At 39.5% G+C, this 22,271-nt stretch overlaps 1 protein-coding gene across 1 annotated transcript in view; it reads right to left on the bottom strand.

Moving 5' to 3' along the window:
- cachd1 (cache domain containing 1) overlaps positions 1-12,869 on the bottom strand; it is a 130,535-nt gene extending 117,666 nt beyond the window's left edge. The window contains exon 1 of the mRNA XM_041791063.1: positions 12,219-12,869. Within this exon, the coding sequence (XP_041646997.1) occupies positions 12,219-12,467 (249 nt within the window). The 5' untranslated portion in view covers positions 12,468-12,869. The remainder of the gene's footprint in view (positions 1-12,218) is intronic.
- Positions 12,870-22,271: the final 9,402 nt, after the last annotated feature.

Here is a 22,271-nt window from a genome sequence, read left to right as displayed (position 1 = left end):
GAGCCTCAGCTGCACCCTTATAGTATTATTGATCATTTTTGTCATAAAATCAATGAAAAGTCAGTCCCTCCTCTTACAAACTTGGCTGGCACAGTGAGTGAAACAGTGAAACAAAACGGCACTGACCTCCTGGCTGTGCGTAAAAGTGCTGCGTTACGCATGGAGTGAAGGACAGAGAAGAATAAACATCCTTTTATCTTCCGCTACAATAAATATCACTGTTTATCAGAGGACAGAGAAAACACATCGCAGACGTTCACAGCACGAATGTGATGTTAGAATGTACGTAATATACTTGCAAAATTGTGTCATTCCTGACGTGCAAAGAAAGGTGCTATTTTTCTTACATAGCCGGCATATATTCTAAAATCTCGCGTACCCCCTGGAGTGCCTTCATGTACGCGTACCCCTATTTGAGAACCACTGATTCAAGCATGTGCTTGCCTCAGTTTTTGCTTGAGTCATCACATCGTCTTTCGGTGATAAAAGTCTTTCGGCCGAAAACCGAAAATGCACTTTTGGGCCATTTTGGGCCGAAAATTTTCAGTGGCCGAATTTTCAGTGCATCCCTATTGTATTCTATATGTTATGATGCATTCAAATGTCACATAAAAATGGGAAGACTCGGTTTTTGATGAGAAACTTCAATAAAGACAGCTGTGAATATGAAGAATGTATTTATATTTGAGGGATATTAAATAAATGTGACAGACTGAATCATAGCTTTTTGACTGAATCACTACTCAGCTTAGACCACTTCTAGTGGAAATATTCTTCCTCATTTTTTCTTTCCCCCAAACTATAGAAGAGTTCTGATAAGGACTTGGATCAATAAGTATTGACAAGGGTATCAATATCAATAAAGATTAACGATCCCCATCCCTGATTATGACAGCATTTCAGTAGTGATTAACTGGAGCTACAGAGGCTACTAGTGGTAGGCGGCTGCATTACAGCCCAAAGTGATGTCTTCAGTGTCCTTGATTATTTCTTGAACAGGAATAGAAATTATCAACGACAAGGTTGATGAGAAATGTCCTTGAAATTTTGAGGCTGCAGTTTTTCTAGATCAACAGCTACAAATTTGTAGTCCCTCTTAACTGACTTGGGGACTATTTGTGCATAAATGCACAATAGGGAAGGTTTGTGGATATTAATCAGAAAAATGTTTCTTCTGTAAAACGGGAATTCTGTAATCTGTTCGGTTTAACTATGCTTGTGTTTGACAGCAGCCATAGAAATTTCTAGTCTCAATTTTAACAGGAGCTCAGCATTATTTGGAAGGTTAAAACGAGACACAGCTGAGATTTAGAGCGAGCAGAAGCAGACACAAAGAGGTGAAGGCTGAGGAGGCAGCAAATCACTGCAAAACCAATTTCAGTCAATGCCAAATGCTGAAAGGGGCCTTCTTCTTCAGCTGGGAGACGTGGGAGATGGATCAAAAAGCGGTCAGATAAATGATCTGGCTACGACAGTACAGACAGATTTAAACCACAACAGCTGGTGCAGAAGAGGAGGAACATCAGTTTTGTGCTCTGTCCAGACCACAGTCCATCAGAGCCAAGCTACGGTGCACAGGGCTGTACTTAAGACAGGCGGAGGAAAAATTAAAGGGATTTGATTGAAATGGATGTGAGTTATGTTGTTCAAAAAGCTCTGGAGAAAAAGGCTATATATTTCTGAAAATGTTCTTTCCACGTAAGTCTTTGTTCTCTCAGCAAAGAAGCACAGTTGGGATGAATATGAAGGAGAGGTACAGGAAGATCAAAACAGAAGATTTATGATCAAATTTATTCTTAAATTGATCATAGTACAATGTGACATCCTTAGATATGCCTGTCCATGCACTTATTAAGCCGTCCACTCCAAAAAAAACTGTTGTTTTGGTAAATCATCATATGACTGTATAAGACAAGTGTGTTTCTACAATATAAATGCAAATGTTAGCAGTGTTATGCCCACCTCTAAAGTATAAAGTTTAAATTTCCAAATCAAAAGGTGCACATCCATATGTGAAGCTGAGTTGACTCAAAACAGTTTTGGTATAAGACTGCCCCTTTGACATTACAGTAGTATCTCCTCAATGTGGATGGGCTCCTCACTGCATGACTGTACAATAGTGATATAGCTCTTTTTCTGCTCTTTACAGTAGCTGTATTATACTGCAGCATTTCAAAATTAAAAGAGATGTCATTTAAATGTGTATCCATCTCCTACTACCACACCTGTAGTTTTAGTTTCATTTCTCTCCTGCTGAGGTGTGTTAAGCGGCCACTGACCACACCACATCTCCTGATTTCACAAGCACTCAAGCAAAATATTTACTACAGACTTTTATTGTGAAGTACTTGTCGTATTAGTGTATTATCACTGATCTTACCGCTGCTCTTTGACCTTGTCTCATAGTTAATACTGTTAAAATACAAATTTCTGCAGCGCTGAGCTTGAGACAAACAGAGGTGAGCTACTGCAACTCACGCTGCGTGTTAAAGCTGCAGCCAGGCTGACAGAGACGCTGTGCAAAGTAAGCACACTCACTTCATGTTGCTGTTACTAGAGATGTGCTCAGTAAGCCGGCTTAATGGATAAATTTGAATATCAAACTATCCGGCAGAAAACTACAAGTTAATTAAACAAATTATCTATCATTTTCTATAGACACGGGCCTGAAATCAGTGGAATACTCTTTTAAAACTGTAATGAAGCCTCCCAGCACCAGTTGCCGCTGTAGCTTCAGTTAATGCTGCTGCCTTTCTGTCAGAGCTTTCCCCCGGGTCTTTGCTGCACGTAAACATGAGACGCTTAGCATATAGAAAGTCATAAAGTGTCAGTATGACAGTGTTTGAACTAGAAAATGGAAATGAAGTTGTATGTAAGCCATTGAGGGTAGACTGAGCTGTTGTCTGTTGCATATCGCTCTTCTATGCTACTTTTATTTACCAACCACTGTGACTGGGTGTTTGGCTAAAGTCAGCATCAGTTATGCCTTGTGTGTGCTCTATAACACAGCTACAATACACTACACTAAACTGGCATTTTGTTGCTCTACATTTTTTTTAATGTTTGCCCTAGATGCAAGATTAAAACTGTCATCTACTATTGCATTTTTGGATAGTGAACACTTCCTTTACATGTGGTGTACATATACCTTGAAAGAGTCGCTAAATTATTAATAAATCCTCCCTCTTCCCATGCTCTGAACAGCCTCCACCTTGATCAGATGGGAGTGTTTAAAGTTGTAATATCACTTAAAGCACTGACCTTCTCTTTTTGTATACTCTAGAAAATGTGAGAGGGAATTAAGACCTATAAATGGCCAGATCTGAATGTCCTGAAGATACTTTGGAACCTGCAGGTGGCTAATGTGGATGAAAGCATATCAGATCAGGAATCTTTACAGTCAAGTACTGAAGTATTATCTTGACGTGAAGTAAGACCGAGCCACAGAAATGTATGTTTAATCAACTAGTGAAGACTTGTATGAATTCAAATATTTAAGTTGGACAGACTAGACATGTGGTGTTATTTTAAACCCACTAAAGATTGGGTTGTTTCCAGTTTTGTTCAGCACTTCTCGGGACTTCAGCGTGTCTGATGTGAGCTCAGTTTGGAGGTTGTTGGATAGAAGCGCTGCCTGAGCCATTTGGTGCCTGGATTTGTGCCAAAACATACAAGCAGCCTCACATTTAATAAAATGTGGCCCTTTGCTCTGTGCTCTCCTGCATTGTGACGGGATGATAAAGGCAATAGTCGACAGATCTGGGTTGTTTCACCGGCTTTTGGACAGGCTAGGAATTTAGAGGACTGAAATCAAACTCATTCCATGTTTGAAACATCTCAGATGTGGCTGAGGGGCTCTGCAGCTGTTTGCTAACAGCCCGGCTTCTCCACAAAAACAGACTCAAGAAGTGAAACCCTTGTTTTAATCTTCCTACTAAACTTTTTCATTTCAAAGTTTAGCTCAGAAATAAGGTCATAGACTGTATTCCCAACAGCTTATCACATTCCTCATTCATTTTCAATTCTGCTTGGATAAAAATAAAAAGGCCATAACACAAAAGCACCCACATAAACAGAACAGTTTAACTGGGAGTTATAAAGTATTCATGTATCAGCAGCAACTTGGGACTAAGAGACTGTGTGTGAGAACTTAGAAGTGTAAAAGAAAAACACTCCTTGCAATAACAGTTGGGAAAAAAGCAACTTAAAATGGAAAAAGAACAGAGTTGCAGATAGTTCAGCACAGCCCTGAACGGCTCGTAAACTGTGGAGGCACCTCACGATTTATGACCGAACTGAAAACGAGGAGCTGTGCCATTCCAACGCAACGCAGGGCTGACTAATGCAAAGCACCTGTTGCTACGATGGTCCAAAATTTCCACACATGAGAAAGGAGAAGATGGAAATGGAATAGGGTAGAAAATAAAAGAGGAGCATCTAAAATGTGGTCTTGTTTCTGGAGGATAGATTCACAGAGCTTGAATTTTCACTTTTCCAAATCTGAATCATGGTGCTGTGCTGGTTCATTTAAGTTAAGACCCAGAAAGTTGCAATTAAATCACAAGAAAATGTGTTTCTTTTTGGGCTTGTACCTCTGAAGTATGCTGAATATTTGCAGCTTGGCCTAACTTTGCATGTAAACACGCTGTAAGACACTAAAGGAGATGGCTGATTGGACAATAAACTGTGCAGCTGATAGCAAAAGAAGTCTTAGACTGAAGTGGCTAATCACTGGCAACACGGGCATTTTTGAAAAGTTGACCAATGTTCCTGGGGGGCATTTTATCTTCACACCATAACTGATCAGTTCTAAGACCCATAAAATCCATACCATAAAGTCTGATGTACAAGAAGCACTTTAATAGATAGTTTTTCAGCTTACAGCTGGCTGCATCCTATATACTGCTGCGACAAATATACTAGAAATAAATGCTGGCACTCAGCTGTAAAGCGACAACTACTGCCTATTCATTGTGTATTGTAAGTGGCCATTCACTGCTCAAAACGTGCTGGGAAATATACAGACTCTGACCAGACAGGCATCACTCTCACAGCTTATATTCCTTAATAGGTCAGAATCTGGCATTTGATGAAAAACTGTGAATAAACTTTTTTGAAGTGTTGGTTTGATTGAAACGATTCCTCACCAAAGACAAAGAGTGACCAGTAAGACTGAGCAGTTAACTAAAATTTACATTAAATCACAATTTGTCCTACTGCAATTTCTAAATAGCAGAATGTGTGATATTTCTTTAACCTGAAAGGTGTGTAAGAGTGTGTCTGTCATGCATGTGGTCTAGGTAGCATGCTACGTTTATTTAATCAATATTTTGGTTGTTTCCTTTCCTACACGATAACTCAGCGTGTGATTACAAAGACTGAAGAGGGTTTAGCAGAGTGTTAATCCTTGTAGAATGTTAACTTCAACAGATTTCTTGTTGCGATGAAAACTGTCTTGAGAGACAGACTGGATTACTTCCTTCACAGCTGGTCTATGAAGTAGTCCGGTTGAAGTCAGGCGCACGGATAGCCTAGTGGTCTAAGGCGCTACCCATGTAGGCAGGTGGCCTATATGGATAGTGCCGAGTCCGGGTAGCGGGTTCAAATCTGGCCTGTGGCCCTTTACCGCATGTCTCTATCCACTTTCTCTCCCATTTCAACTGTCCTCCTCTATGTAATAAAGGCATGAAAAGCCCAAAAATAAATCTTATTAAAAAAAATTGTTTGTATGCCAGTTAGTAAAGAAATGGACACGGAGCACTAGATCGATGTTATCAGCTATAAAATGTACTTTTTTCCCTCATGGGGGTGCGTATGATCAGAATGGTACCACCTCTGCCTAAACTTTAGCTAGAAAGAACCCTGGAGAGAGGTTTCTGCTCACACTTTAATACACTATTGGAAGAGCAATGTTTCATGTTAAAAGTTTGGATTCTTGTGCCGTTTAAACATATTTCTGCAGCTGCTTTCTGCCAGTATCATCATGTTCTTGCACACCAAAAAAAAAGTGAAAAAAGTATGCTCCGAGAGTTTTAAACAGCTGTGCAGTAACTGCACAAGCAAAAGATATTTGAGGGATTTTTTTCATCTAAAAGACCTAAAAATTTAAACTGTTTTACATAACTGTGCAGTTTCTATTGCGAAAGTTACTGTAAGTGAGTGATGCACAACAGTTTAACTGCAGATGACCAAATATCAAAAATTTAAAGTAATATTATGTGCAATGTTTGACACTGTTACAGGGAGAAATACAGATTTAAAGTCAAAAGAAAGAATATTTGAGAGGTGGCAATAATCCCACTTGTAGCAGAAGGCTGGCGTAAGGCTTATGATAACCTTGACAGTTTGAGCATACAGCGGTGCCGCCAATGCAGCAAGAGGCTAGAAAGCTTTGAAGCTGTGCTGCAGAGAACCGAGCAGGAATCCTGATGTCCTGCTGTACCTCTTCTAACCCTCCCCCTCCTCCCACCCCTCCTGCTTCTGCATTTGATTTACTATAAAGTGAGGGAGAAGAGGAGAAACACAACCAAAGCAGCCAAGAGACAAAGAAAAAAGTTGTTAAAACAACTCTAATCAAAACGTCTTCTAGATGTATGTTTAAAAAAACAGCAAAGTCGGAATGTGTGCTCTGTGATAGCCTCTCAGCTGGTGTTTCCTTTGGACCAAACTCAACCTAGAAATTCACAGACTCATGACAAAACTGGACTGACCCCAGTTTTATTCTTTCCTGCACAAACCTGAAACCATGATCAATATTCCATCAGGGGGCTGTGGAAACTGGACGATCCAGCCTCAATAACAAACCACACTTCTCTGTAGATTTAAGACCCTTCAGCACTAATACAAGGAAAACATCCTTTGTGAACAATCATCCAGTTAGGAGGATATACATCTCAATTCAGTACTAATCAAAGTTCCTCCACACTTCTCTGTTTCTGCTATTGTGACTGGAAACATGCAGCAGTATCACCAGATTTCTCTCTTCTTCGTTTCAGATTATGATGCATATTTGTCTTCGTGTTTAATCCAAATTGGTGTTTAAAACCTCCCATGGTAGGCAGCAGATAATCTAACATGAAATCCTCATTAGTTTCATGCAAGAGAGACTGTCTCCTTCCACAAAATACTTCGGAGGGCGCCGTGGAAGATATCAGTCATAAATTATTCAGAGTGACATGAAATTATTTCTGAATATTCTGAACTTTGTGATTTATACACAGAGAAGATGTAACTCCTCCGAGATGGAGCAACGCACAGTAAAAATACACAGCAGGGAAGAGCGCATTAGCAACGACTCAATGCTAAGATGTCTTTAATCAGTCAGCCAATTGAGGATATGGAAGATATAATGCTTAAATGAATCAAAATGGTAGCAAGAATATTCTGTTATGTTAACCTAACAGTGTCGTCTAAAATATACAATACAGAAAATATCGAACTATAGAAATTTTCACACATGCACAAAACTCCTTGTAAATTCTCTGGGTTAGCTGCATGTATGGTCCAATTTTCTAACCTGAATTCATTATTCATTTTGAATTTGATGGAAGTAACAAATCTCAAAAAAGTAGGGACAGAGCCATGTTTGTGTTGTAGTACTCGAGCATGGTCTTGGTCTCCAGAACAGTCTCTATACCCTGTTTTGAATGCCTTAAATTTAAAGCGAGAGTACTCTTTTACTGTTCAACCTTGTGATGATCTTTTAAATTGATTATTATGATATTGTTCTTGTCTTGGTCTCAGCTTGTCAAGGTCTTGACTCAATCTTGACCCTCAAAAGTCTTGGTCTTGCACACTCAGGTCTCGGGCACGACTTGGTCTCGGATAGCGTGATCTTGACTACAACACTAAGCCATGTTTACCATTGTGTAGCATCCCCTCTTCTTTTAACAAGAGTCCGTAAACATCAGGGAAGGGAAGAGACCAGTTGCTGGAGTTTTGGGAGAGGAATGTTGTTCCATTCTTGTCAGACATAGGATTCATGCCTTATGCACCATTTGTTTCTAATGGTGAAAGGTCTGGACCGCAAGCAGGCTAGTTCAGCACCCAGACTCTTCTACTGTGAAGCCATGTTGTTGTGATGGATGCAGTATGTCGTTCAGCATTGTCTTACTGAAATACGCCATGCCTTCACTGAAGAGACCTTGTCTGGATGGGAGCATACATTGTCTTAGAACCTCTATATACTTTCAGCATTAATAGTGCCTTTCCCGAAACGTAAGCTGCCCATGTCTTAGGTACTTATGCAACTCCATAACATCAAAGATATAGATTTTTTTTAACTCTGTGCTGAACAAGCTGGATGGCAAATTTTGATTCATATGACCACAGAACAGTTTTCCATTTTGCCTCAGTCTACTTTGAATAAGCTTTGGCCCAGAGAAGATGGTGGTATGTCTGTATCACGTTCATGTATGGCTTCTTTGCATGACACAGCTTCAACTTGAATTTATGGATGATACAGTAAACTGTGCTAACAGACAATGATATCTGGAAGTGTTTCTAAGCCCATGCAGTGATTTCCAGTACAGAATCGTGTCTGTTTTTAATGCAGTGCCACCTGAGGGCCTGAAGATCACGAGCATCCAATACTGACCTTCCGCCTCGTCCCTTGTACACAGAGATTCTCTGAATCTTTTGATGATATTGTGTACTGTGGATTGTGACTGTGGGATATTCAGTCTTCAGTTTTCTGCAGATTGGTGAAACTCTACCCATCTTAACTTCTGTGAGACTCTGCCTCTCTAAAATGCTCCTTTTACATCCAGTCATGTCACTGACCTGTTGCAAATTAACCCTTGCAAAATGCCCCTTCAGCTGTTTTTCATTGGTATCACTTACTTTTCCAGCCTTTTGTTGCCCCATCCCTACTTTTTTGAGATGTGTTGCTGCCATCAAATTCAAAATGAGCTATTACTTTTCATGAAATGGTAAAATGTCCAAGTGTCGACACCTAAAGTTGTGCTTATGTTGTTCTGAGAACAAAATGTGGGTCTATAAAATTTGCAAATCAGTGCATTCCATTTTTTCTACTTTTTACACAGCACCCCTACTTTTCCAGAATCGAGGTTGTAGAAATTGAGAAATTAAAATAAATTGATCAATAATGGAATACCAAAATCAAGCCCTAAAGAAGTATTAATAGTTTATATTTACAAAGGAAAGCAAACTGATTGTTAAAATAAAAGGAACTATTTTGCTACTTAACTTAAATGTTGAGCTAGAAAACTTCTGTTAGGTTAATATATGAAATTAAAGAGTGTAACTTGTACACGCTGGTGTCCCCTTATTGAGTAACTAAATGACAGATTAAACAAAGTTGACCCAATGACTCAGAAGCGGCGACAAAGAAAGTTTCAAATTACATATCATCTGCAGAATGAGGGGTGGAGTAAAGAGAGGTAGAGTTACTTGTTAAATGGGAGATGCTGGGACGCTCGCTTAATAACAAAACCTTCAGATCTTTCTTAAAAAAAAAAAAAAAAAAAGTACAGCTTAAACTTTAAAATTGCCTCAGGAAGGTAACAAATGCGAGCCACGAATCTAGACATCATATCTTACCATAAACTCTGTGTTACTGTTTGGATAAACTTGTTTTGACAGAGGAAGTCAAAACCTAAATGTGGAAAATCACTGCCTACTTAACATCACAGGGGAATGGGTAAAAAGAGCCAAACAGACGGACTGATAATTTAAAATATATTCCAGCAGACACACATGCAAACAGTGAGTCAGGCCACATCAGAGCATTGGAGCAGGTGTCCACATACACAGCATGGCCCACCGATTCCTGCAGTGGTTTTCGTGGGCAGATGTTGACTGTTTTTACTGGAAGCTAATCTATTACATTTGGTGGAAAACCGTGCCGACAAATCCATGAAATGTACCGCTTCAATCAGAGTAACATTAACTCCCCGCCAAGCCAGATTTTCACAGCTTGTCCAACAACATGATCAAAACTGGATTCCCACAACACAGAAGACGAATGCTCACAGAATATTTTTATAAATTTCCTAACAAGGCTGCATGGCATCAAAATGAGGAGCAAAAAAATAAACGTAAAGGAAGCTAGGTCAGATTTATTTACTATTTTCTATACTTCCACGCCAGGTTTTTAATCCCAAAAGAGTAAAAAGGGAGGTGATTATTTTTACAGAATCCATCAGTGAGTGCTAAAAACCAAGAATAACACAAAGCAGAGCACAAACAGCAGAGAAAATTATGGAACAGGCGGAAATGCTACAGAAAGCGAGCACGGTCTAGAGCTCAGGGAGGGATGAGTGGTGACAAAGGCGGATCCAGAGGGATCAGAGGGAGACCTCAAAGCAGACTCCCAGAGCTGGGATGAAGGCGGCGCAGTGTGGAAGCAGAGAAGATGAAACACCATTTGAGGGCAGTTCCCCCCCGCTGCCTCGCCTCTGTGTTCAGAGCGCCACGGCCTCTGAAGTGCAAAACACCCCCCATCACACCCTGCAGCACCCAGCACACTGCACCCTGCACCCTCCTGCCATTTGGTGACTCGACAAAGCTCGGCACCCATGGACATGGGAAAGAGGTGTGTTCACAGAGGCGGTTTTAAACCATTTTGTGGAGTGTGACACTATTTTCTTAGTGTTTTATCTGCTTATTATTATTGCTATTAATGAATAAAACTCTGCTACAATTTGCTTTATATATAATTTTATCAACCAAAATTTTATAGAAACATAATTAAAAGGGAAACTTTAAAAGCTCATCTGCTGGCTTGAGATGGTACACATTTAAAATCCTCAATCTCCTGTTTGAAGTATTATTTTATTTGAGTGACTCTAATTTTAGAATCAGATCTTAACTTAATATTGATTAATCTGATTGCATGCTTGTGTCCAGCTCATTCAAACATAAACCATGTAAAAAAGCTAGACAATACTGTCACTGGATTCACTTTGATAAGTGATTTTGTTAATCTAATGCAAGAACTGAACAGCCATTTAGGCACTAAACTGTTGATACATCAATGGTTAGTTGTGTTTTATGAGGGAGGTGCTATCTGTAAAAGGTTTCTAGCCAAGATGGGCTGTTATGCTTCTGAGAAGAAGAGTAAAAAGTTAACAGAAATGAGAGCCATTTTACCTTTAATGAAGACAAAATAAGATGCTGGGTAACAAATGACTATTTTGATAAACGAATCACTATTTCAGCATTTTATCATTTAGAATTATCTGGCTAGATCTTCTTGAATATCCTCAATTAAAAATACCCATTATGATCAACCCATATACCCTATGAAAAACACATTTTTAACCTTGGTAAATTGCTATATTATAAATATATTTCCCCCAATTTCCAACTGGGACCTTAAAATCCAATTAATTACACAACAAAAGTCAAAGCTTCATTATGCCATATTAACCAGATTTCAGTTGCAGCCCTGATTTATCTGCCTTTGGTGGATGCATTGCCTTGATATCTGTAAAAAAAAAAAAAAAAAAAACTCTTATATTTTGTAAACCAGGCCTTCTTATTTTAGAGCATATTTTCTAAAGGGGCCTGTGGGCTGCAGCCAACTTAGACAGGAGCTGATCCATAATATCATTTGATGTAAATGCATGCAGACACACTGGAAGGCACAAATGTAGGTGAATTAAAGCTAGAATTTATCTGTAAAATAACATGTGTCTATATCCAATCTCACAAAAAAACAGCATTGAGAGTCGTGCCTCTTTATTGATAAACTAGGAAACCCTGTTTAAAAGATAATGCAATAAATTTCTGCTCCATGGCTGATTCCTTTGGATGATTTCTGCAGGTGACAGTTCACACACCTCTTTAGCAGACACACTAGCGCTCATATCAGATGTGTTAATGACACATCTTTTGTGGATTTAGCGTGTGTTTAACCAGATTAGGGAATAATAAAGGTGGAACAGAAGCCGCCCTGAACAGCTAACCTCCAGCATGTTGATGCCCCAGATAAGGACGTCCCAACTTCAAAGCGCCTGTTGTTGCACTGCAACACTGAGCGACACTACAGCGTTTTGTTCCCTTATATTCCTGTCAACTAAGTTTGCCTGTGAGATTATTCAGTTATTAGGGTGTTTGGCCTATTTTGACATTCATGTTCGAGCCATTTGAGGTCTTTGAATCCCTTAAAAGTCGCAGCGGCGCAGGGATACCGCACATGTTCAAAGAACAATTTAATAAGGATACAAATTTGAACATAACACCTAAACGTTTACCTGCATGGTAAAGACTCCCAGCTCCTGAGAGGACAGTTTTTTCATCTGGTCGGCCAAAACTTGCGCTTCCTCCAGGATGGAAAACTCCGACTCGGCTGTACAATATCCACAAGAAAGAGCCGAGCAAATTAAAGCGAAGCTCCACAAAAAAGCCAACAAGCCTCCGTGTAACCGGAGGTGGTTAATCCGAAAAGCAGCGCGCGAATTCGGCGTCAAAACCAGACGCTTCTCGCCTGCCCGCCTCGCCATGATGGCTGTGAGTCTACAGGCAGGAGAAACACCAAGTCTGAGCTGCTGGCGGAAAAAAAAAATCAAGGGAAACTACTTTTACAACTTCGCAGCAGCGTCGGGTACGTGTGCCCTTTCTCTTCGAGTAAAGTCTCCAACATTTCCAGCAGCGTAAACCGGTGCAACTCCTTGAATTCCCTCGAGAGAAGAAAGTAGATCCATGCGTGAAAGAGGAGATGTTTTTAAAAGTTGTCGGTGTTCCGTCTTCAGTCAGTCTCTCCAACTCCTGGAAGTCTGGCAAAGTGAGTGCAAGCCGGAGATTCACCACAATGGGGGTGAAAGTAGGAGGCGTGGAAACACAGAAGAGAGTCCTACCGGCGCCTGGATCCCCGGATCAATGGAACAGGGTTTCGTGGTGCCTTCAGTTACCCCTGGGAAAATGGCGACCGGCCCAACGACCAGCGCCAGGCGACCCAAAACACGACGCACCCCTTTTTTAAAGTTAGCATGCAAAAACCACAAATAGTCTTTCAGAAGTTTGCCTTTTATGTTCATATTTCATTGGCTATGTCACACGTTACTCCATGATTTAATTTACATTGGCTACTTAGCCTAAATGAACAATATCTTCATGTTTTCTTGTTTACTCGAAGAAATTTCTATGTATAGAAGTTGGCTAATGCTAGTTTACTGTAAGACCTCTACACAAAACACAGAGTTTAACAAAAACGTTTTTTTTTGTTTGTTTGTTTGTTTGTTTTACATTTAATTAAGAAATACAATGGACAACAAAACCTCAGCAATGTTGCAGGAAAATTAGGGTCAATAGCTGATGGTTACTCAATTAATTCAGTGACCATTGGTGGGTTTTGTTGCTAACATAAGTTGACCACATTTTTAATCTCCAGAAAGGGGCCCTTAAATTCTGGAGAGGTGTCTGGCTGCAGACTGAAGCCTGCATCTCTGATGGACACTGTCACAGACCGTTCATCTGTTTTAGAACATGAATACATGCTAAAAATGTATAAATAAAATCTGATTAAACTCCTTTTTAGGGTGAGGGTTTGTTGAAAGTTAAAACCTGACCTGCAAAACCTAATCACAAATTGTTTAAGGTGAGTACACAGCCTGCTTACAGGTTAAAGGTCGTCCTCCATGAAAAAATTCTAGCACTATATACTGTAGATAATGTAGGTTTGTAGATGACATACCTACTTGTAGCTAAAGCTTACAAAGTGGCTACATAAACTGCGTAGCTATATTCTCTACGTAAATATGTAAGCTTTTGCTGCATTTGCTAAAGCTCACGTTGCTTAAGCTAACTTAGCTACATTGGCTTATGTAGAAACGTTTATCTTGTAGCTAGCGTTAACTTTAGTTTAAACATAAGAAGCTAAAGCGAGCCACCGTGTAACTACTTCTTAAGCGGGTTTATACAAAATTCAATCACAGATCAGACCTTTGATCTTTTTTCTGTTTTATTCATGATATGTTGCTGACTGTATTATTGCAGTATAGTTATTTTATGAATCTAATTGCCTTTGTTTATGAATCAAATTGAATAAAAAAAAACAATCTAAAATGTACTGGCAAATCATTTTCTTCTGAAAATAGACAGCTTCTCAGATGAACAGCCTGTAAAAGCGGCCGTCAGTGATGAACAGTCTTGGATGGGGAAATTTTGCCACAGACACTCATTCATGAGTACACTGGATTTTTTTAGCAATGCATGTTTCATATATATGTATATATATATATACATACATATATAAATATATGCACACATACAGTGGCATGAAAAAGTATTTGCCCCTTTCTGATTCCTGATATTTTTGCATATTTATCACACTTAAATATTTGGGATCATCAAACCAATTCTAATATCTTAAAAAGACAACCCAAGTAGACAGGTTTGGATTTTTTTCCCCTTAATAAAAATAATCATCAAATAAAAACTGCATTCTGATTTTCTTTTTGAAATATTAAAATTGGTTTGATGGTCTGGAACATTCAAGTGTGATAAATATGCACTGCAGGGTTAATTTCAGTGACTAAAACAATGATTAAAAATACCTTTTTTCATGAAGAAGATGAGACTTAGACTAGCTAAAAATAGATCTTTGATGATAAAACTCTTACAAACAATCCGCTTGGTTTTCTTCACAGAGACTAAAAAAAGAGTAAAATGTGAGTGCTGGATGTTGGACTTTCAAAAACCATGACATTTCTCCACTGTGCATATAGAAAAGCAAGGAGAGATTAGGCTGAGGGCATTCGATATATGTCAGGGTTTTCTTCAGTGTATTTCAAAGTAAATAAAGTACTGACAATACATTTATATGCATTTTTTACAGCTGTAAAAAAGTTCATAATAAAGCTAAAAAATGTAGTTCAAAGAAGAAAATAGTTTCAAAAATAAATAAATAAAAAGTTAAGACTTTTTATTGATTTTCCCCAGACTAAAATGTCTTTGAATTTTCGTCGACTGGCTAAAAATTTCAAGAGTGAAAATGATTAAAATTTGCCTAAAATTAAAAGGCATTTTAATCTAAAGACGAAGAGTAATTTAAATTTTGCCAAAATTAATGCTGGTTCACTGATGTCAACCAACGAAGGGAACTTGGACGGAAAAGGCATGAAGAATGAGATTTTTCTTTTTTTTAAAATATTTAATTATAAAATGTCAAAGCCCCCTCAATTACATGGACATGCACTGCCTCAGTTATGAAAGACAAGTTCACGAGAAGCATTGCAAAGAGAAGTGCAGGTCATCCTTTTCATTCCTTACCATATCAAATCTCTTTACTCTACATGCATGACTAGTTAGCTTGTAGATGACTGCCAAATGTGCATGTATAGATTTCTACCTCCTTGCCATAAATAAAGGAAAAAAAAAATAGACAGTATAAAGGACTTGAGCTTTGTGTCTTAACAGTTAGGCTACCAAGACAGGACTTGCTTCTATGCATATGAGCATTAAAGCTGCTATATGTCCCCTGTGCCAATTTGGCCCGTTGGCTGTGCACATCTTCAAAAAATGACAGAATGCTCATGAGGAAACAGGAAACAATCGCAGCCTTAAACATAAAAAATGTGTCTCCATCCAAGAGTTGAAACTGTCATGTGGCTTTATTTTTTATTGTTTTGTGTAACGCAGTATGTAGGAGTTGTGCGAATGTTGACTTCACATTGAAAGGAACATTTAATAAACGTGAAAATCCTCAAACAGCATGTCAGCCACTCGTCCTCCTTTGATACAGTCCTCATGTTTTCATTTCATGGAGTTTTTGACCTTGAATATAAGTAGTGAAATGGTTTACAAAGATCCTTTTAGCAGGCAAAATTGCTCTTAATTTTTCCCTCAAACAGGCGATGGGGTCGCTTACATTTTTTCTACAAATAAGACCATCCCCATGTGGGACTATGCCTCTAAATGCAGCCAAGTAATTCATCAAGGAAAAGGCTCTATCTTTGGTTGAAAGTTGTACACCTGGGGTTGAATCGTGCACACAGATAACCCAGGATCATCCGCTTTCAACCAGTGAACTACAGTTATAATATCAAGTCTCTGAGAAGGTCATTAAGCTTTCCAACAAGTATACCTGAGGGAGAATAGAGACAAACAGAAAAGAAAGGGGAAGGAATGCATGTGGCAGCCAAATGAGACTCTTCCTGTAAGAATCCAGTTCTTGTTTTACTTGCAGCCTTTGATTTCACTTTGGCTGAGCGGCTTTGAAGGAGATCAGAAGCTTTTATACTGGAGCAATTCATATTTCAGTTGCTGGCAGTAAAATATAAGATAAATAAATATGAAAGATGTGTCATAAGTTAAAGAAACTTGCGGTCAAGACGAATGATGTGAGGCTTTGAAATAGGCACAACAGCAGAGCCGACCTCTAATCATTGCTCTGTCTCTCTCCTTCTCACTCCATACTTCACTAGATTGAAGAGTGGATTTGATTTGCAGCTGCAAAACTGGCCTCTTCCCCGTCATCTCACTGCTTCTTGAAACTTTTTGGGGATTTTCTGGTTAAGCGGAGTAGCATTCAGGCACAAAATATCAGTTTTGTGCATGGCTCATTTGTTTCACATGCAGAAAAGATATCAGTGTGAGTTGTATGACTGAAAGTGAGATGGCTTTATATAAGGTAAATATGGTTATTCTATTCATTAAACACATAAACAAGTGATAATAAACTAATTATTTCAGATCTTTTTTAGAGTCTAAGTAGTCATTATCTTGCTGGAAGATAGATCCTCTCCCAAGCCTTACTTCTTTAGCAGACTGAACATGATTGTCCCTCAGGATGTTTTGCTGCATTCATATACTCTCTACCTTTAAAAGCCTTCCAGGGCTGGCTGATGAGAAGCATCTCCACAGCATGATGCTGCCACAACTGTGCTTCACAGTGGGGATGGTGTGTTTGTGGTGCTGTGCAGTGTTTAGTGCAAAAAAAGGGTCTTGTCTGATGGTCAAAAAGCACCCCTTTGGTCTCCTCAGACCAAAGAACATTCTTCCACTTTACCATGGAGTCTCTTACATGCCTTTTGGTGAACTCTAGTCCAGATTTTATAAGTTTTCTTCAACATTGACTTTCTCTTTGCCACTCTCCCATTAAGCTTCAACTGGTGAAGAACCCGGGCAACAGTTGTTGTAGTCTCTCCCATCTCAGCTGCTGAAGCTTGTAACTCCTTCACAGTAGTCATAGGTGTCTTAGTGGTCTCTCTCACTAGTCTCCTTCTTGCACGGTCGCTCAGTTTATGAGGACGGCCTGATCCAGGCAGATTTACACATGTGCCACATTTCTTCCATTTCTTGATGATGGATTTAACTGAACTCCAGGGTATGTTCAGTGCCTTGGATTTCTTCCATATTCAGCCCCTGACTTATACTTTTCAATAACCTTTTCTCTGAGTTCGTGTTTTTAGTGGTAAAATAGTATACATTTTTGTATTATCACTTAGTTTTGCATAAAGATGATGCATGGATTGCCCCACCGTAGAGGTCTGCTGCTGATCGCCCCACCGTAGAGGTCTGCTGCTGATCGCCCCACCATAGAGGTCTGCTGCTAAACACCCCACCATAGAGGTCTGCAACCAGATGCCTCTCAAAAGATTTATAGAGATTCATTTGACATGGACAGACCTGCTCACAAATTACCACTGTGACTGATCCAGTGGTCCAGCACTTTGCAAACCAGGTCTCTGCAGCGGGCAGCGAGCTCCCTGGACTCAGACTCTGCCATGCTCCTGAATGACTCGTCTGTGTATCTTTGGCTGCAGATGCCATCAGATGTTTGCATGGTCGTCAGATTCTTTCAGACACTTCCAAACACAAGGGTGTCTTTTGAGTGTTGAGATGTAGCGTGTGCACCACATTATCATCATCAGCTCCCAAGAAAAAAAAAAAATTCTGTGGTGTTTTACCTCTGCCTCTTATTTCAACAAACACAAACCAGTATGTTGAATATTCTCTAGTTAATAGCAGAAAAACAAATCAATTTGAAAGGATTCATTTCCTAAAGTAACTGCAGTGTTTTCACAGGAGAAGATAAAGAGGTCTGTTTTGCAAATACTTGGGTAAAAATGATTACATTTGCATAATTTAAGCAGATGAAATTCATTCAAAGTAAAACAGAAACTTACATAAACTTCTGGAAGTGATATTGTCAGTTTGTCTCCTCAGCCAATGACATACTGAGAAAGGGGTCAAGGTTAGAAACAGGTTCAACATCTGGCTAAGGCTTCCCCCTAGCCAAAGTGGGGGTCTTTTCTCAACATACACAACAGCTCTCCTCTCCTCTTCCTCCTCTTCATCTTACCTCCTCAGTGTGTCCTCAGATGACTTAGTTCATCAGCATCTTGTGTCATTAAATAACCTCAAAAGACACAAAACTGTTGTATTACAAGACTCCTCTGGAGGGTGGCTGGGCTCAGCCTGAGAGCTAGAACGAGGAGCTAGGGAATACAAGGAGTCAAACATGACAGATGTGACACATGTGTGCCACTCAGTAGCCAAGGTCAACCCCAACTGCATCTCTTTTATCTGGGTCTTCTCACCCCTAGTCATATGCCCAAAGACCAGTAGTTTTGGGCCCTTGGACAGCATGACCAGGAGGCTACACTCAAAAAAACCAACGTGGGTGTATGTTACATGAACGTAAGTCTAACATGTAGCTTCTACTATATAAAATCAAGTTTTATGGTTGAACACATTCAAATCATGTAGTTTTAACATAACATGCAACAACTTCAAACTTACTAGACTAATTTATGTTAACACAACCTAATTCCAATGAGTTCAAATTGCTAATCACCTCTGGTTACAACTCCAGACCAGCAGGTGGCAGTAATGAGCATATTCTTAAGTAGGAGTAACCCTCTCTATTTTATATCAGTCAAAGGCCATGGTAAAAGGTGTGCCCCCGCCCCTCCCTGGCAAAGTCGACTCAACTCATAATCATATTGTGGCGATCCAGGAAGTATGATACCATGAGTAAGGGGGTTAATGCTGCAGACTACACCGTCTGTACGCATCTATAGTTGTGTATTAGCTGGTCATGTTGATTGCATGAGGGCTTGTTGAACTCTGTCAACCTGTATTGAGCTGTTCCTCATCACAGCTCGCCACAATATTAAACATGTTTAAATGGTCTAAGAAAGTTATGTCTGTGTGTTATATTTGCCCTTAATAATAATAATAATACCAGGAATTTATATAGCACCTTTTAAGAAACCCAAGGACGCTTTACAAGAACAAATCTAGTTGGCCTGAACCATGGTAATTAAGTAAGAGGAACGCAAATACATCATGTTGACCCAACATAATTACATTTAGGTCACTCAACAAAATTGTTTCTGGCTAAGTTAACGCATTTTACTTGGGTGGAACCACTTTCCATAATTTTATTACGTTCACTGAGCAAGTTATTTTTTTGAGTGTAGACGGTACCCTGGGCTGTGCTTACTCCTCACATCCACTCCTTACTCTGCCCATGAGGTGTAGACATTGTTAATTTTTCAACAGATTGTTTTCCCTTGCATGTAATGCTCTTTCTTGAAGTGCCTTAAATTGTCCCCATGGGGACAAATAAAGCTTTTTTTTAAATTGAATTTAACTCCAACCTGTGGCTCCTTTACTCCATGTCAGTCCTACTCTTTCTCCCCAACTCCCTACTCAGTCCACTGTGCTATCTAAAGTCTTAAAGCTCAAAAATAAAACTTGGACTTGCAGGTTAACTACCCACGCCGATGAAATCGGCAGGAGGTTATGTAAAGGGTTTCATATCTCTGTTAGTTTGTTCATTTGTTCATTTGTTTGTTTGTATGTGTACAAGATAACTCGAGAACGGAAAGTCGTATGTTCACCAAACTTTCAGGGAATATTGGGATAGTGACAGGGAAGAATCGATTAGATTTTGGTGATGAACCGCGCACCTGTTCAGTTTTTCTCGGACTTTGAAATTTTGAACACCGTAGTAATCAATGGGAGCGTGAGTTCCTCGGTGGCGTTGCTTAGGCGTGGGTCTGCCGCCTCAGACACCCATTCTAGTTAGATCAGTGTGCTCATCTACATTAAACAGTACAGAGTTTAATCCAACAGTATCTCAAACTACATCCTCCTGGATTCCAGTAATGTTATATCAAACACTTTAAGGCACAATGTCAACAGAGCCTGCACATTATAAGCCTGTTAAAGCAGTAATCATTGCAGCGCTGTTGAATTGGATTGCATTTGCTTTAGCAACAATTACATAGTGATGTAGATAGGAGATAACAAAAATCTGTGCTGGTGTTTTAACACGGATTATCCATGGGAGCCTATTTGGGTAGAGCCAGAAACCTCAAGAAAATTGTTGTAAATTGACCAACGAAAGGCAGTTTTTGACTTAAATCAGGCCCACACTTTGCGATGGAGATTAAAAGACAAAAAAAGTTGTTTCATTTCACTCTGATTGCAGTTCATGAAGAGATTGTTGCTGGTTATAAATATGGCTGTAATTATGCTTTGGGCTCATGCCATAAAACACAACTGCAATACCAGTCTAACTCGCTTTATTGCTTTTTCTCTCTTTATCTTTTGGATCATTTTCAGGCTGCAGTTCTGCCAAGGGAAAGCGTGTCTGTCTGTCTGTAAAATCAGAAAAAAACAACAAGAATCCCGACCGGCTGCATGACTGGCATATCTCTGTGGAGAGAGCGCAGTGTGGTTTATTCACACCAAAATATTTCATCACACAAGAGAGCGGGCAGGGGTCTTCATTAACAGAGACAGAAGGATTTGTTTCACAGGATTACCCCATTTGCATTTTTTTAATTACTGCTTTGGCCCCCACAAAGCCACCTGGTTTGTGGAGATAAAGAGAAGAAAGTGAGGCTGATTAGTTGAGTATTGAGGGTATGTGAATATATAAATGAGATGTAGTGTTCACTGCTGGGAGGTTCTGCTCAAAAAAAGGCAGAAAGTCGCTGGCTTTACATCTGGCTCTAGAACAGCTTTGACTCAGAGAACAAAACATCAAATTACCTGGTTCTTGCAAAAGTCCAAGCTTGATTTGAAGTTGTTTTTGCATGTGGGAAGTAGACAATGCTACAAGAGGAATTTCTCATGCTGTGTAAATAAATCCAAAGCCAAATGCAGCTGACTGAGCCTGACAATACTCTGCTGCAATAATCAGTAAACACAGAGGTTTGTAGTGACATACCGAGGCCTGTTAGACTTCTACAACAACTCCTCCTGGCAAACAAGGCCCTTATACTATATTAGAAACTACTCTCAGGAAATATATGACAGGTAGGAAAACAGACACAAAAACATCCACTGCAGATGATGTCTCTCCAAACAACTCTTCAGTAGGAAACTCACACTTTGTTTGGTCTGGTAAGAATTAAGCTCAGCATGTTGTTTCAATGTTATTTTTTACAGAGGACTGAAGTGGCTTGATTTATCAAATCATTTGGTGGTAGGCCGGTACACAGAGCAACAATTGTTATTGCTTTTGCAATCCACAACAACAAACCTTCTTAATACAACATCACAACATGAACCACTGGTCTTTGTTGTGAACATCAAGAATGGATTGGAGACCTACAGAAATCAGAATAACTCTGAAAAAGAGGACCTGGACCTCAGGTGGTAAACCATTGACTTGGAGGGTTTTGAAGGAGCAGAGGTTCTAACCAGCTCTCTGATGTCAACAGTGCAATCTCTGATTACATCCCTTAGAAATGTAGGATGGCTGGTTTTACCCTTGCTTCAGTTTTCGGAAAGGGAGATCATTTTATCTGCTAAATAATAAGAAACAACTAAGTCACCTTGTGTTTTAGTTGAAGATTTTACTTTATTATAGATTTATTATATTATTTATGAGCTGTTTACCAAACTTCATGCATTTACAAACCAATTTGTTTCTGTGTGTGAATTAATGCCAGTTAAAATTTCCCTTAGCTATCACACTGTTCAGAGGCAATTTTACATGAGAGGCAGCACCAAGTCCACCAGAAATGGGGACTTGGCACACTAGCAAGAAGTACACACAATAGTAGTGTATGTTTGTGGTATCAGCAATGTAAGAAATGGGCAAATGTGCGGGAAGCAAAGTAACATCTGTGTAAACTATACCACACCGCATGCAGATTTATTCTCTGAGAAAAAGAGGGATTTGGTTAACATTTATAATACAGTTTTACTGAAACTACAGGTCAAACACACATTTCTCCCATGTGCACTACATTCAAACACCATACCTACACAGCCGTGGCACGTACCTCCAAACATATCTCTTATCAGGCATAGAAGAAGTTTGCAAGTTTGGAGGAAGAGGG

The sequence above is a fragment of the Cheilinus undulatus genome, linkage group 7, assembly GCF_018320785.1.
Source record: "Cheilinus undulatus linkage group 7, ASM1832078v1, whole genome shotgun sequence".
NCBI classification, from domain to species: Eukaryota; Metazoa; Chordata; class Actinopteri; order Labriformes; family Labridae; genus Cheilinus; species Cheilinus undulatus.
Note: the sequence above shows the minus strand (reverse complement) of the source record. Positions and strands in the feature narration are given on the sequence as shown.